The sequence below is a fragment of the Chiloscyllium punctatum genome, chromosome 12 (assembly GCF_047496795.1).
Source record: "Chiloscyllium punctatum isolate Juve2018m chromosome 12, sChiPun1.3, whole genome shotgun sequence".
NCBI classification, from domain to species: domain Eukaryota; kingdom Metazoa; phylum Chordata; class Chondrichthyes; order Orectolobiformes; family Hemiscylliidae; genus Chiloscyllium; species Chiloscyllium punctatum.
In genome coordinates this window covers 59,017,264-59,033,363 of record NC_092750.1, presented here as the reverse complement: position 1 = coordinate 59,033,363, position 16,100 = coordinate 59,017,264, and the positions used below count along the sequence as shown (strand labels likewise).

Here is a 16,100-nt window from a genome sequence, read left to right as displayed (position 1 = left end):
CTGTGGTTAAAGTGGACACCATCAGCTTTTACATCCCCAACTTATTCACCCTGACGAGAGGTCTTTCGCAACACTGGGAAGGACTCATGGGGCTCAGGTTCAAAACACTTGCAGACTTATGCCTTGAAAAGACTGCGTTTTTTTTATCTTGTAAGATGTACAGTGGACATGATCTTTTCCATTTGCCAGCAACAACAAAATCATAGGAAACAGTGTAAAGTTAAAAAATCACACAACGCTATGTTATAGTCCAACAGGTTTATTCGGAGCGCTGCTCCTTCATCAGGCAGCACTCTGAAAGCTAGTACTCCCAAATAAACTTGTTGGAGTATAATGTGGTGTTGTGTGATTTTTAACTTTGCCCACCCCAGTCCAATACCAGCACCTTCACATCATGGAAACAGGACACACATTTTATCTTATCTTCATGGATCTCACTAAAGCGCTGAAGTGGTAGTAAGTCAGAAACCTTTAGAATTTTTGGGAAAATTAGCTATCAACCAAATATGTTCAATCTCATCTGCTCCTGTCAGAAGTGACTTTCAGGTGAATAAAAACTAAATGCTGTAGTTCTGTTGTGCCAACAACTCTTTTCAGACAAACACAGAATCTTAAACTAATGCACTGCAGCAATCCCTTCAATGTGTATGCTGATGGAATTCCTTATTCCAATGAGTAAATTTTCCTTATTCTCAATCTAAGTTAGCGATGCCTCAATCATATTTTCTATCACAGGTAATAAGTTACAGATCTAACAGGCCTGATCTTAACTCTATGTAAGTGTGTGGGTATTGAATCAAAATTAACATCTTGCAAATGTTTCTGCAAAGGAGCAACAAAATGGTGCAGGATTTATTTGGAGGAGCAAATTACCGCAAATGCTGGAATCTTTACTGAAAACAAAAAGTGCTGGAGATCACAGCGGGACTTCATTAACCAGTTTCTATTTTCATTCCTCACCTAAAAATGCAAGCTTTTGTTGAAATGTACTTCCACAACCTAACAGAGGTTGCTGGATAGCAACAAGGAATAAGAATCCAAGATGATTTTCTCCTTCCCCACTACCCTGATCACCGATTTAATTATTCTACCTACCAGTTCAGCTGAAATCTGCTCCTTCAAAAGACTAGCATTGATCCTACTTCCTTCAATTCTAAATGACTTTGCTTGTCATTAAATAATGCTGAAGTTAGCAACAATTCACTCCAACATTGACAATCTCACTCAGACACCAAATGGAAAATACTGCAATAGATGCAGTGTGTGTTGCTGTCAGGAAACAGTCAACATCCTGCATCAAAGTGCAATGCACCTGAGCTGACCTGTGAATGCTTCAAGCTGAGGTAGGGCCGCTTAAATGGGAAGTGTACCACTCCCTTACTTTGATAAACAGAAAAAAAAAGTTAAACAAGTATAAAAGTATCCTAAATAACCGATGCAGAAAAATTGACAACAACGTTACTATCAGGGATATGTTTCTTCTAAGCTGAAAATGTAAACTTGAAAGGAGAGAGAACAAGATCTAAGAGCATTTCTTGGGAGTAACGCAAGAAAGTTGGATTATCTAATAGGCAAAAAAAATTAGGAACTTCTTCAGCATTTTAATCCATGGAAATTACAAATTAGTTTAGCGCTTCCTTCACCTTTACTTTGACCACCTTTTTCTTACCTTCAGTCAGTTTTCCAGCCTGCTCAGCTGCTCCTCCAGGCAACATTTTGGAAACAAAAGCTCCGATATCACCCTCCTTTTCTTCGCTTGGTTTGGAACCTAGTCAGAGCCAAATAAAGACTATAAATATTTGCAAATCTCATAGAAATACTGTTTGTAGTTATGTATCACCAGACTATTTGTCACTGCAGCACAATTCAACAATTTATTCACCAAGAAATGCACATTGGGAAATATTTGGAGTAGGTGGGAAATGGAGGACTCGCTGTGAAAAGGAACAGATTAATTTTCTCTCCCCAGAACAAAGTGTGCTGAATGGGAATTAAAATTTGGCATTTCTATTCCTTATTCTAATACTGCACTGTAATTAATGAGTAGGGAGGACTTTAATTGATTAAAATGGTATGAACTTGAAGTGTGAATACAGCAAATCCTTCAGGCTGAGACTGAGCAGTGGCAAAAAAGGAAAGAAAGCAAACCTCTACTTATTAATCATGTGACACCTTGCACCATGTGCCCAAATATTTGTGGGCTAACAAAACAGCACATTCAATCACATGAAGACCATGCCATGTACTCATGACCCTGGGTAGTTGCCATAAGCTGCTCTACAATGGCTGACTGAGGAGTCCCTCTGAGTCACATGCTAACTGGGGTCCTGTAACTTGTCAAACATCGAGACCCACAGGGAGGCTCGAACTCATTTTCACCCTCAGACCCTGACAGAGCCCATCAGTATTTTCATCTCCTGATCTTTGCCTACAAACAAGCCAGTTGATTTTTGGCATGCGTCAGAGGTAGACAGCAGCCAGTGTGATGATAATGAAGCCCCAGTTCTTGAAATCAGTGACTCTAGGCAGGAAGCTTGGCAACAATTCAGAGTTAAAATCTATTCTACATTATGCAGTTTAAATACTTTTCGATTTTCAATCTGCTTGCAACAGGGCTGAAGCCAGATTTACTCATCTTAAAATAGTGTACACTGCACAGATGAATTTGAATGGGCATATTGTGTTATTAAAATCATGTCTTCATATCAAAAATGACTATTTACTGAATTGACTGAACCAGAGGATATGTTTTCTTAGGAGACCAACAACAGCAAGTGACCTGAACAGCAGTTTGCAAAGTGGCCAAATACTTACATTGCAAATTACAGATCTATCAGAAAGTGAGTCATGCCATCTGTACGTACAAGAAGAATCAGCTTTAATGAGTTGTGAATGGACCAGCCCCCAAACTCCTGACAGATATTCAGATAGGGTCTGTCTATTCAGGAGTGTGCAGACTAAACTCACTTTGGACAAAATCCCTGGAAGAGTAGCTAGTCCAATTGATCACTAAATTAATCACTGTAGAAATGGAGCTGGAATGCAGGCTTTTCAGCCTGGGATGACCATAATTATTAACTGGTTAGTGTGCAAATGGACATCATGATAAGAACACTATTTTTCCAGTGTCAGACAGACCACAAATGGATACCTGCAAGCTGAATATTTGTGGGCTGACATTCTCTCTCTCGCTACTCTGTGAGTGTAGACTCTGTTTGTATTTGACTAGCCAGACAGAGCAGGCAGCATTTTCAACATAAGGCAAACAGGTGTTAGCTTTCAGAGGAATGGATAGAGGTCATCCATCAAAGACATTAAAGTTGTGCCATCAAACACAGCCTGAAACCATCCAATGCGTCAACCTACAGGATCTATATAAGATTAACTTTCTTTTGGACACTCAAACAGTTTATCCTACCACAAAAACAGAAATTGCTAGTGAATCTCAGCATGTCGGGTACATCTGTGGGAAGAAAGCAGAGTTAACATTTCAAATCAGTGACTCTCCATTAGAACAGATGAAGAGCTTGACAAAGAGTTCATTCTAATGAAGAGCCATTGGACTCAAAATGTTAACTCAGCTTTCTTGCCACAAATGCTGCCAGAACTGCTGAGTTTCACCAGTTTTCATTTCAGATCTCCAGCATCTGCAGTTCATTGTTTAATCCCTCCTTTGAATTTACTTCTGTTTGAGTGTCAATGTCGTGGACGCATGTCTGAGTGAGAGTTTTTGATTTATTTATCTATCAGGGTGATAAACATTATTTCCTTTCCTTTTAAGAATCAAGCTGCTAGTGTCTTCTACATTCATAGTCCTTAAACAGTTAAATACTCACTAAATTGACAAGCAAATGATTTTAGAACTCCTGTGATGGTCAACCAAGAGGTAGAAAGAGAGAGAAGCAACCTTACCACTTCTCACTTGACATTTACAATGGTCACAATCATGCTAGTAGGTTGGGTAAGATTTACTTGACAATACAATTTGACACAGACAGGTTAGTTTCAACTTTATACTACTGGAGCTTGCATACACCATGTAACATTTCATAAATGAAACTATTAACTCTCTGACAGATGACAAGGAATGCTTTTTGAGACCGCAGCAAAACAGAGGGGTTTGGAATACTCAGATCCCAATCCACTCTCATTTTAGCAGGACATTTCTCCTACACAAACTGAGAGATCAATTGAAATGTTCATTAGCCAGTCTCCATTGGCAATACATGTTGATGAAGCAAAAACATTGAAATGATTTGGATTTCTTGACCACACAGTGGGTTAATGTTGCAAACACAACACCAATATCATAACTACTTCCTTCAAATTCTAATTCCATCAATCACCGGTACCCCCAATCCCATTACCCCTTCTCATACTAGTTGGATCAATTTGTGAAGCAGTTTTTGCCCTTTTGAAACTACCTTTTAATAGCAGCTTGTAACCACAAATACTTTTGGTACAGAGCTATTGAATGGGATTTGTACTAATAATTCTAAGTTGATGTTTCTTCTTTCTCATGCAAGCTCTGAAACTGCACACACTCCTTTCCATAGTTAAGGTCAACTGATTCATCAGAGGCTAATGATTACATGTTATCTGTGTTGTTATGTAATACATCATACTGTGTATTTCGTTTCAGTTGTAGTCCAGAGAGGAAAATGGAGGGCAAAATCAAAAAGACATACTCGAATGGGGAAACAACCCTCAACCATAGTAACTTGACATCACTTGTGTTCAATGGCATTCAACCAGTATCATCTGTACTCCAAAGCAGTCATTTGGCATCCCAAGTGATGATCAACCAACATCACTTGCCATTAGTTGATATCAACAGTACTCAAGTGACATTCGCAATCATTTAGGGTCATCTAATTACCTTTAATACACTCAGAAGCATTCAACTAGACTCAAAAGTGACCAGAGCTTTTTTGTATGGAAAGATCCTAAGTTCAAGAGATCATAGCAAGAATTTGACTAAGTTTAAAATATCAGATGACATTATAAATACCATGCCATGGATTTTTATGAAATGCAGCTGATGCAGTATGTTATGTAAGCCACGTGTAGGTTGTTTAACAATGCACAAATCACTAGGAGTGCAAAACATGCCTCGCTTTCCCCCCATAACTGTGATTTTAAGAATTGCTTTTCCTTTCCAATGCTGACATTTTTGTCTCATTTCATCCATATCAATCAGGTCCTTCCACACACGTACAATAGCTTTAGCTATGTTATGTAATCTTCAAATACAGTAGCTCACTGGACTCCTTCAGAATCTGACTGGCTCCGTTGAGTCTAATGCATATGTTAAGCATAAGCTTTATGGGTATAGTTCATATACAGGGAAGAGGCAATTATTCAGCATGGGTATTTTTAAACAAAGTTATCACAATGGGCAGGACATCAGGCCTGAGGGTGACCAGCTCTCCTGGATTTCCCAAAATTTATTGTTCCACTGCCTCATGCATGGACATCGCAGAGATGCAAAATTCCAGTATTTCGCTGGATAGCTGCTGAGAGTACTGCTTAAAGTCTCGCTTCTTGCCACTGCTGAATATGCTGGAGCATGCACAGACCAATGACAACCAAGACTCCATGCTAAGGTAAATGATGTCTAATCAGGTTCAGAGATGTGACAGAGGTCCAAGTTGTAGACCTGGGTCACCAGCAGACAGGGAGAGCTCCAGCCAATATTCTCAAATTCCCAGTCCTGCAGCAGAAGGGCAGCAGGCCTTATAGATCGGAGTTGCAAACATGGAAAAAGGGGATGGCGAGTTCAAAGTATGCAGGTGCTTTCCCACATCGGAATAATCAGGGCTGTGCTCTGCTTGAACACACTGACACAAGGTCTGCAGATTGATTCAAAAATAATCCATTCTTTGCTTTACTGAAATGTATCAGCTCAAGGAGGAAAACAAATTTCCTCTGAAAGGGAAGGCAACTTTGAATGTGAAATAATCAGAGATCATGGGCCTGCTACAGATCATTTTTATAGGTTACAGGGGCATTTGGCATATGCTGGCCTTATTTATAAGTATGAGACAGAGTGTATGTGTGAGAGAGAGAGAGATAGAGAGATGAAGAGAAACTGTGGTGTTTGGGTTCCACAAATACTAATTCTCACTTAGGTAAGGGTCGCTATGTCTCACACTGATTGGAGTACTTTGAGTATGGCTCTCACTTGAGTACGGGTTCAACACACACAGACCCTCACTGGGGTTGAGTCCATATACAGTGTCTCTCACAGGGGATAAAGTTTAATAGACATTAGGTTGCAGGCCCCAACATGAGGGTCAGACAGGACAGATAAACAAAGTAGAGGCAGAAATCTAAGCTGTGGTCCATGTTACAGGTGGTAGTGAAGAGTAGAAGACTAGCCAGACTTCTTGTATCACCAATGGGCAATGGAGATTGGGAAGCTCCAAGTTGTCGGTGGAGGGAGGAGGTTTGCAAGTATTCTGTGTCCAGTGGTTACAGTAGCTTCAAGTCATAGCATCAGAGGTGGACTGGGGAAGACTTGGGAGCTCTCACACATTCGGGTAAGTAGCAAAATCAGCTGGGAAAGGATAAGGGAATGTGACAGTAGAATCTGTTGGAAGGGGTGGGAGGGCATGGTCATTATGGCAGTGATGGTGTTAATGGGAGGAAGCCTAATGAATGCATTTGTGTCTAATTAATGTGTTTGATGTCTAATGATTGCATTTGGTGTCTAATGAATGCTTTCAATATCTAATGATCACCTTTGATGCCAATATTTCACTGATTGCATTTGATGTCAAAAGATGACAAAGACCACTATTAGAAATCTCATTCCAATTTACATTTTGAGTCCGTTTGAACACAAAGTTATGTCAAGGTTTTCTGGAAGGGATGCACCATTTAGTATGATCAAGCTTGGGAATTAAAATGCAGAAAATTGAACAAGGGTGAGAATACTGAATGCAATGATTCAGACTGGAGAGATGGAAAAAGAATCTAGCAGTGTAGCAGAACGTTGGATTGCAGGACAAGTATGTTTATACTTCAGAAGGAACAAAGGAAGAAAGTTCAGAGGAATACTGACTATTGATGTACTGATAAGTCAAAAAAATGGCAACTAGAAAGAGTTGGTGCAAATCATCATCAACCAAATGTCAAATATTTTCTTGTATCCTGTACAAAGTTGATGTACAGTGAATTGATGGTTGCAGCATTGGATTACTTGATGTCGTGCATGCTAAGGATGTGTGATCTGAAGGAAAAACAAAGAATTAGACTGGTACTATGCTGTCAATAATGTGCAGCAGGAGGAGGAAAAGTGGATCTCTGTGATCCGCTGAAATAATGGAAAAAAGAACGAATTGGCCATTAGCTGCAAGAGGAGTTTGAAAAGAAACAACTTGATAGCTAGACACATGGCCCTTTAATGTTGCATTCTTTACTACTGGAAAAGATCTATTTCCAACCATTTCCTTCCATCCTTTCTGAAAATAAACACATATCATATTTGCCCAAAATCTGTATCCTTCCAAAAAGATTATTCTTCAAGTCTTTTCAAATCTGAACTAATGTTTCCTCACAGCAGGCAGTGTTCTAGTCAACTTGACATTAAAAAAAGTGGATGCTGGAAATCTTAAACAAAAACAGAAATTCCTGGAAAATCTCTTCTGGATTCTGAACAAGTGTGACTGGACCAAAATATTAGTTCTGATTTCTCTCCACAGATGCTGCCAGATTTTTGAGCAATTTCTGTTTTTGTTCTCATCAATCCGTACTGTAAGTCGCCTTAGTCACAAAACCGTTTTGATAGCAAAAAATCCTATTCTTAAAAAATCCTATTCCCTAACTGAAATCCTATTAATGTGTTACGTGAGCTCATCATTGACTTTTCAGTTTTATATTTTCTAGCTTGAGATAGAGCCTAGAATTCAATCAGCTATTTTTACAGCCTCATCAATCTGAGGTACTGTCTTTCACTTCCTGCCTCTAAACGCCCTGCTTTTCCACAGTATTGAACCCATTTGTGATTCAGAACATACTAATTATTTACACGCTATCATTACCATGATTATTCCTGCTGCCCCCATCTTATCAATATCCTTGTACAGCTTCCTCTAGCTGTAGCTTCTGTTTGGTATCATCAGCAAATTAAAATTAACACTTGTTCTCGACATATTAATAATATTCAAGGTGAATAGAAATGGCTGCAGAACAGAACAATACTGAACACCTCTCCCCTTTACGCATTTACAGTCATTCAGAAAATGTGGCATTACATATTGTGCTTGCTTGTTTTCATCAAATATGTAATCAACTTACTATTCTCCCTTAATAGCTCACATTCCCTCTTTCACAGCCCTTTTTTTATTGAAGGTGGTGAAGGGGGAGGGGGATGAGTTCCCAATCAGCTTTTCCCTGTATTTCTCTTAGAACATATGCCTTTCTCTTTTCTTTGGATTCATTCTTCAGGCATCAATCCAATCGATATATGCTAACATAATAATGGCATCTGATCAGAGTACACCATTATTAACCTGAAAGTCAAACAGCAAAGAAAAGACAGCCCTAGTGATTTGCAAATTTTCACAAGTTATGGGCTGGTTAGAACTGATCCATGGTGACTGGTGTTCAAGTTCCCCTTTTGTAGACAAAGTTGCAACATTTGCAATTTATTTTCACATTAAACTTGTCATAGAAAGTCAAGTCTTCTAAATAGCAGTCTAAGTATTTTAATAATATTAAGGAATGGTGATGATTACCAAGTTATCTGCCTCATTCAGAAACTAAACCATTATAAACTTAGGAATTTTGTGCTTTGAGGTTGTTAATTGTCTTAGATGTTTAGAAAAAATTCCAAGATTAAATGAACCTTTTTCTTTTGCTTCCCATTCTGCCTGTTACTCTATCACAATCCAATGTGCATTTTCTATATTTATTTATTTATCTGTCTGTACAGGTCGTTCTGCTATAACGTACAATTCATCATTGATAATCTCAATTTCCAAATGAACTACTCCAACCCTGTTCCCCTCTAATGAAGACAATATCACTTTTGAAGTATATCTGAACATTCTCCTTTTGAGTGGAATTGGTGCTTTGATGGATTTTCGGGCTGGTAAACATACCTGCTGAATGAGCAGCTTGCTGTGGTGCGGTAGCTTGCTTCACTGCAGGTTTTCCAGTGGTTGCTTGGCCTGGCTTGGTCTGGTAATAAAAAGGGGAAGAAACAGCCATTAGAAAACATTGTCTACAAAAGAAAGAAGAACTCCCATTCATATAGCCCTTTTGTAACATCAATTCCAAACCACTTCATGAGCAATTCAGATACAACAAGGTACTACAACAGTAAAAAACAAATGCCAGGTAATCTTTTCAAAGATAGTGCTTGATGGATAAATACTTGTCAGAGCATCAGGAAGAAATATCTTGAGTAGAGGTATGATATGAATTATATTATATCAGCTATTACAAGGGGGCATAGCTTTAAATTAAGGGGGGGTAGATATAGGACTGATGTTAGGGGTAGGTTCTTCATTCAGCGAGTCGTAAGTTCATGGAATGCCCTGCCAGTAGCAGTAGTGGACTCTCCCTCTTTATGGGTATTTAAGCGGGCATTGGATAGGTATATGGAGGATAGTGGGTTAGTGTAGGTTAGTTGGGCTTTGATCGGCGCAACATCGAGGGCCGAAGGGCCTGTACTGCGCTGTATTCTTCTATGTTCTATGTTCTATATTCACTTGAGAGGGCAGACTATTACGGTTACATACAAAATACTGCCATCTCCAATGGTGAAACAGTCCCTCAGTATTACACTGGCATGTCAAGTGGATCATGTTCTCAGACCTCCATATACCATTTCAACACACAGCCTTGTGATTCAGAGGCCAGAGTACTACACTGAGCCAAGATTGACACTTGTCAAGCACTCCAGTGACATACTGAACTTGCAATTCTGTTAATTTTTGTCTCTATTTTCCTGGATAACATGTTCATCTGAGAGCGCAACACCATCTTAAATGAATCTACCGTGCCTGCCTCTACTACCTCTTGGCAATGCATTCCAGGCACCTACCACACTGTGTGTGAAGTAGTTGCTGTGTGTATCCCCCTTAAACGTTTCACCTCTCACTTTGAAAGTGTGACCTCTCATGACTGAATCCTTCACCCGAGGAAAAAGCTCATCTCTATCTACCCTGTCTTTACCCTTCATGATTTTGTAGACCTCAATCAGGTCCCCCCTCAATCTCCTTTTTTCTAATGAAAACAATCCAAACCTACTCAACCTCTCTTTATAGCTAGCACCTTCCTTGCCAGGCAACATCCTCGTAAACCTTCTCTGCACCCTCTCCAAAGCGTCCACATCCTTTTGGTAATGCGGCGACCAGAACTGTAAACAGTATTCTAAATGCGGCCGAACCAATGTCTTGTACAATTTTAACATGACTTGCCAGCTCTTATACTCAATATCCCGTCCGATGAAGGCAAGCATACTATATGCCTTCTTATTTAAGGAAGGATGGAAATGCATGGAAGCTGTTCAGAGTAGTTTTACCGGAATGGGTAGATTACTTTAGGAGGCAAGATTTGATAGACTAGGCTTGGATCCACTGGAGTTCAGAAGAGTAAAAGGTGACTTGAGTGAAACAAATAAAATCACAAGAAGTACTGACGACAGATGTGGAGAGGATGCTTCCTTTTACAAGAGAATCTAGAATCAGAGGTTACTGTTTAAAAAATAAGGATTCACCAATTAAAACAGAAATGTGGCAATATATTTTCTTCCAGGAGGTCATGCGTCTTTGGAACTCTCTTTCTGAAAGCAGAAACCTTGACTATTTTTAAGGCAGAAATGGATGGATTCTTGGTAAGCAAGGGGGTGAAGTATTAACAAGAGCGGGAGGAAAAGTGGATTTGAAGTTATAACCCGATCGGTCGCAGCCTTCTAAGTGTCAGAGAAGGCTCGTGGAGGCAAATGACCTACTCCTGCTTGTTGCAGGCATTAACAATAGCATGGCATAAATAGTCTTTTACTTTCACATACCATGCTCATTACAACTTCCGTAACTTATTTCTTTGGGTGCTTATTCTGTGACATATTTGTTAGCTCCTCAATGAAAAGACACTGTCACTTCCATTATTCACGTTACTGTCCAGAGTCTCTTGTGCCTAGTTCTCAATAAATATACTATGATTTCTGAATTTTTCCAGCTCTTCCTAAATGAAGGAAACAACATTACATTTAGCTGCTTTTACTGGGAGTTGATTATTTATACCTATTTGTATGCAAGGAAAGTCTTACCCTCTAATTTGTGCGCCAGACATTATCCTCTTCCCCCATTAGAGCAAATGCATTCAACCACATACTGACGAAACAATCATAATTCAGTATGCGAAACAAATTTAGCAACATTCTAACTTAGATCTGCGAGTTGCACTGGAATGTTTAAAATCATTTCAGCATCAGTCCCTCTGAAAACTGAATGAATCAATAAAAACAAGCCCGATAGAGGTTTTAATCAACTAACCAAAAGATTTCTCAATCGGGAAACAGGATATGCCACTTCATGACAGCAAAAACTAGTTGCTGAAAAGAGTCAGCCAGTTTAAACTAGTTACACCACCTGGCCACCAGCATTTGGGTATAACAACATATGTGTGATTACTTTATTGTTAACTATAATTGAACTTAAATGCTGGCTGCAGAGGCATGAAGGCAGGAGAGTAGTGGCTGGGTTAGTTAAAGCAAGTAGCAACAGTTTTCTGATATTTTTTTTCTTCCGGGACTGCACAGACGGATGGAAGTCAAACTCAGCTGGTGCAGATCTGGTGGAGAAAAATGGCCTGGTGAGGAACACATGTGAAAAACTAATGTACCTCATCCATTCATTTGCTGACCAGCTTGCTGGGCTGTTTTACTTTCATTCTATACATTCGGCACAGAAAAATTATTACTCCTGGAATTTCAAGTACACTTTAAAATAATTTAATAATATGGAAGAAATCTGCCAAGAGATTGTTCAGCCATATGCACTTACTGATTTTATTTATCACTCTATTGGGCAGTGAAATTATTGTTTAGCCTTGCAGAACAAATGCATGATCGTGTATAGGCTGGAGTTTTTATTGTAAGGCAATGAAATACTAAAGGGTTCAAAGAACTCTGTGTCACTGTCTTGTTCTAATTTCCTATGCCAAGAGAATACATTATGAATGCCTTTGATATGCAATCACCGCAAAATGACTGACTTTATTCTCTAGTGTCATGACAAAGAATTTTATTTCACAAAAGAGGAATGAAAGAAATCTGATTGTTTAAGACTATGTAACAGTTCAAATGTAAAGACTAGGTCTGAGCCTTTATACTGCATGATTCGTAACCAATGGTCAACTCACTCACGGCTCACTTGAAAGCATTACGTTTTCAGCATAATTTTCACAAAAGTGATTTGTCACAGTTTTTCTTTGAAAACTGCAGATATCATCTGACATGGCTCTCAGTATTGTGGTATTATAACTTGTGCTAATACTAGAGTCTGCTTGGTATTTACTTTCCAAAAATTGATTTTACACTTGGCTCTGGGAGTCAAGATCATTTCACCCTATGAGAATCGCATCCATTATTAACAGGACCATCCCTCCGCCTTTACCTTTCTGCATATCCTGTCAAAATGTCAAATAAGCCTGAATATTCAATTCCTAGCCCTGGTCACCTTGACATAATGGCTTTCAGATTATATGTACATATTTCTGTTGTACATTCAATTGATCTATCTTATTATGAATATTACATGGCATTAATTTTATCTTATTACAAATCTACTGTGCTCTGACCCTTTTTGTTGGTGTGTTCTTATGTTTCCATGCTCATCACCATCTAGTTATCATTACCCTGACTACTGTCTTGTTCTGTCAATGTAATTTTCAAAACTTCCCCACACTTGAACTCTCCCCAACTTTCACAGCTGTAATTTTCTTAATGATTTGGATGAAGGCATCACATATTTCTATGTCACGTTCAGAGATAATACAAGGGAAAATGGGAATGAATGCTGAGGGTAAAGATACAAAAAGAATGCAAAAACACATAAATGGATTAAATGAATGGTCAAGAAGCGAGCTTATCCACTTTGATAGAAAGGATAGAAAACAAAATATTATTTAAATGATGAGACATTATGGTACTCTTTGATTAAAAAAAGAAATCTCGATTACCTTGTTTACAAAACACAAGACGTCAGTATGCAGACACAGCATGTAATTTGGAAGTAAAACAGAAGGTTGCTTATTTATTGCACAGGGGATGTTGTTCTAAAGAAGGGAAATGTTATTATAACTGCTCACAGAATTGCTCAGACCACACTTAGAGTTCTGTGTATAGTTTTGGACTCCCTATTGCACAAGAAGCAACTCAGACCTGGTTTTCCAGATTAATTCTTGGGATGATAGAGTTGTCTTCAGAGGAAATGATGAGCAGGTTTGGCCTACACTTGTTGGAGTTTAGAAGAATGAGAGGTGATCTTATTGAAATAAATAAGATTCAAACAGATCAGGACAGGGAAATGATGTTTACCCTTGTGGACGAATCTGCAATAAGAAGCACAGGTTCGGTATAAGTGATGACAATTTGAAGGCAGAGATGAAGAGAAATTTCTTCTCTTGGGAGGATTGTTAATCTATGAAATTCTCCATTCCAGAGAGAGTTGCTGAAGCTGCATCATCACATATATACAAGGTTGAGATAGACAAATTTTTGAACTACGAGGGAGTCGAAGCAAAGGTTATGGGAAGCTGGCAGGAAGGTGAAGTTGAGGGCAAGATCATATCAGCCATGATTTTATTACATAGTACAACAGGCTGAAGGGCAGTGTGGCATATTCTTGCTTTTTTTTAATATTATGTAACATCCTTCAGTTTCAGGATAAATGCATTTTAACATTTAGGAAATGATTTCACTTGTGAGATGCGCATTGGAAAATAAGCATGCACATATTACTGGTCTGGTGAATGAATATATCAAGTACTGGCAAGGGTCCTGTTGACACAAACGTGCTGAAATGTTGAAGAAGATTGAGCTCAGTGCACCCTAATAGGTAACAATCCCAAGTGATATTGAAAGATTCCATTTGCTTAACAGTTACAGATTTTTTAGAATATGTAGTCAAATCTGGTAGAGATAAAGATAAAGTCTCCTTAGTCCTACCAGACTACAGGCTCCTCTCTCTTTATGTGTTTAAAGAATTTAGTAATATGAGGAAAAATCAATAACACCATTTGCTCTGAGAAACTTTGTCCCAATAAATTCTGTTGACAGGTATATGCTAAGCTTGTGTTTGTATTGCAATCTGGGGTCAAGTCAGCGAAGGAGCAAGGACATCTTGCTATTTATGAGAAACTCTGCAGGATCCTCTGCACATGCACATGCTGTGCAAAAGTGACATATTTGCCAAACTCAATGCCCACCAGAAGCTTGAAATGAAATTGGACGTCATCACAGTGTGATTAACCTTGGTCTTTCCCAGCTATGAGTTTGCAATCTTAAACTCATTCACATTGACTTAAATTTCAATATTGCACATACTGGAGTCAAATACTGTCCGAGAGTGAGGCAAGGAACTCTAGTATACATAACAACTAGTAGGTGGTACGTTAGATATTCACGACTTTAATTTCACTGAAGAGTCATTTGATGTTCAGTACAATAAGGAAACATATCTCAAATTGGCTTTGAAGAGATTCATTTGCATGGTGTGTTATAATGATGCAACTCTTTTTGCTTCCCTAAATGATTTGGAACATAACAGCATTTGACGTAGGAATAAGATTTGGCTGTTTGGCCCTTTAAAATCAGTTCCAACATTTTGAGCTGGTTGTGATCTCAGCACCACTATACCTATTTGCCACCCATGATCTTGGGTGCCTTCCTCTATCAAAAATCCATCAAATTCAACTTTGAATAAATTTAAAGATTCAGCTTGTGTTACCTTCTCAAGAAGAGAATGGCACTCAGAGAGAAAAAAAATCCTCCTTAAATCTGTCTTAAGAGTTTAAACTATTTTCTCTAGTTTTAGTCTCACCCACAAGAGACAACATTTTCTGCTTATCCATTCTATCCAGTTCTGTCACCATTTTGTGTGTTTCAATAAGATCACATCTCTATCATCTAAACTTTGGCTGTTCAACAACTCTTCACAAGAAAATCCCTTCAACACAGCAACAAATAAATTGAGTCTAAAGCAAACATTTTCTAATTATAAGGAAACAAAATTGTAACAAATTACTTGGGACATGTTCTCACTTACACCCTGCATAGTTGCAGTAAAACATCCCTACTTGCAAGAAACAATAACGTTATATTTGCCTTCCCAATCATATGTTGTGGTTGCACATTAACTTTCAGATTCGTGCACCAGGAGCCCACTCTGTACTCCTTTCTAGTTAAAGTATGTACTTTTCTACGTTTCTGCTCAAATAGACAGGTTTATTCAGAACGACATTATACACCAATGATCAGATTTTGCCCACTCACTTAATCTATTGATATCTTTCTGAGGACTCTCAACCTCTTCTTGCCAACCTGCTTTCCTATATTGGCAAATTTAGCTACTGTATGTTCAATCCCTGAATCCAAATCATTGAGAGGGATAATAAGAAGTTGAGGCTCCCGCACTGATACCTGTGCATCTTGCTCAAAAAAGAACCATCTATTCCTACTTTCTGCTATCGAATCGTGAAGCAACCCTTTATCCATGCTAATGTTACCCTCACACCAATTACTTTTTCTTGTGCAGCAACCTTTACCATATTATCAAATGCCTTTTAGAGATCCAAATACATCGTATCTGCCAGTACCTCTCTGCGTGTCACTTCATCATTATACTCTAGAACATAATTTCCCTTTCACAAAGACATATCACATCATGATTTTCTAAGGATCCTAATATGACCATCTTAATAATAGATTCTAGCACCTTATGATGTCAGATTAACTGGCCTGTAGTTTTCTGCTTCAAACCTTTTTTGCATCAAGTTGGTATATGTGCTATTGTTTAATTTTCTGGAACTATGGAATCTAATGAATTTTAGAAGATTCATTATTTATTATTTAGGCTGCCACTTCT

General features: G+C 38.5%; 1 protein-coding gene across 8 annotated transcripts in view; it reads right to left on the bottom strand.

Annotated features, from left to right (window-relative positions):
- The window catches only part of LOC140483865 (protein bassoon-like), a 645,800-nt gene that overhangs the window by 144,380 nt on the left and 485,320 nt on the right, over nt 1-16,100 (bottom strand). For all 8 annotated transcript variants that reach the window (XM_072582636.1, XM_072582635.1, XM_072582637.1 and 5 more), the window contains exons 8-9: nt 9,108-9,186; nt 1,670-1,768 (exon numbers count right to left, since the gene is read on the bottom strand). In XM_072582636.1, the coding sequence (XP_072438737.1) occupies nt 1,670-1,768; nt 9,108-9,186 (178 nt within the window). The remainder of the gene's footprint in view (nt 1-1,669; nt 1,769-9,107; nt 9,187-16,100) is intronic.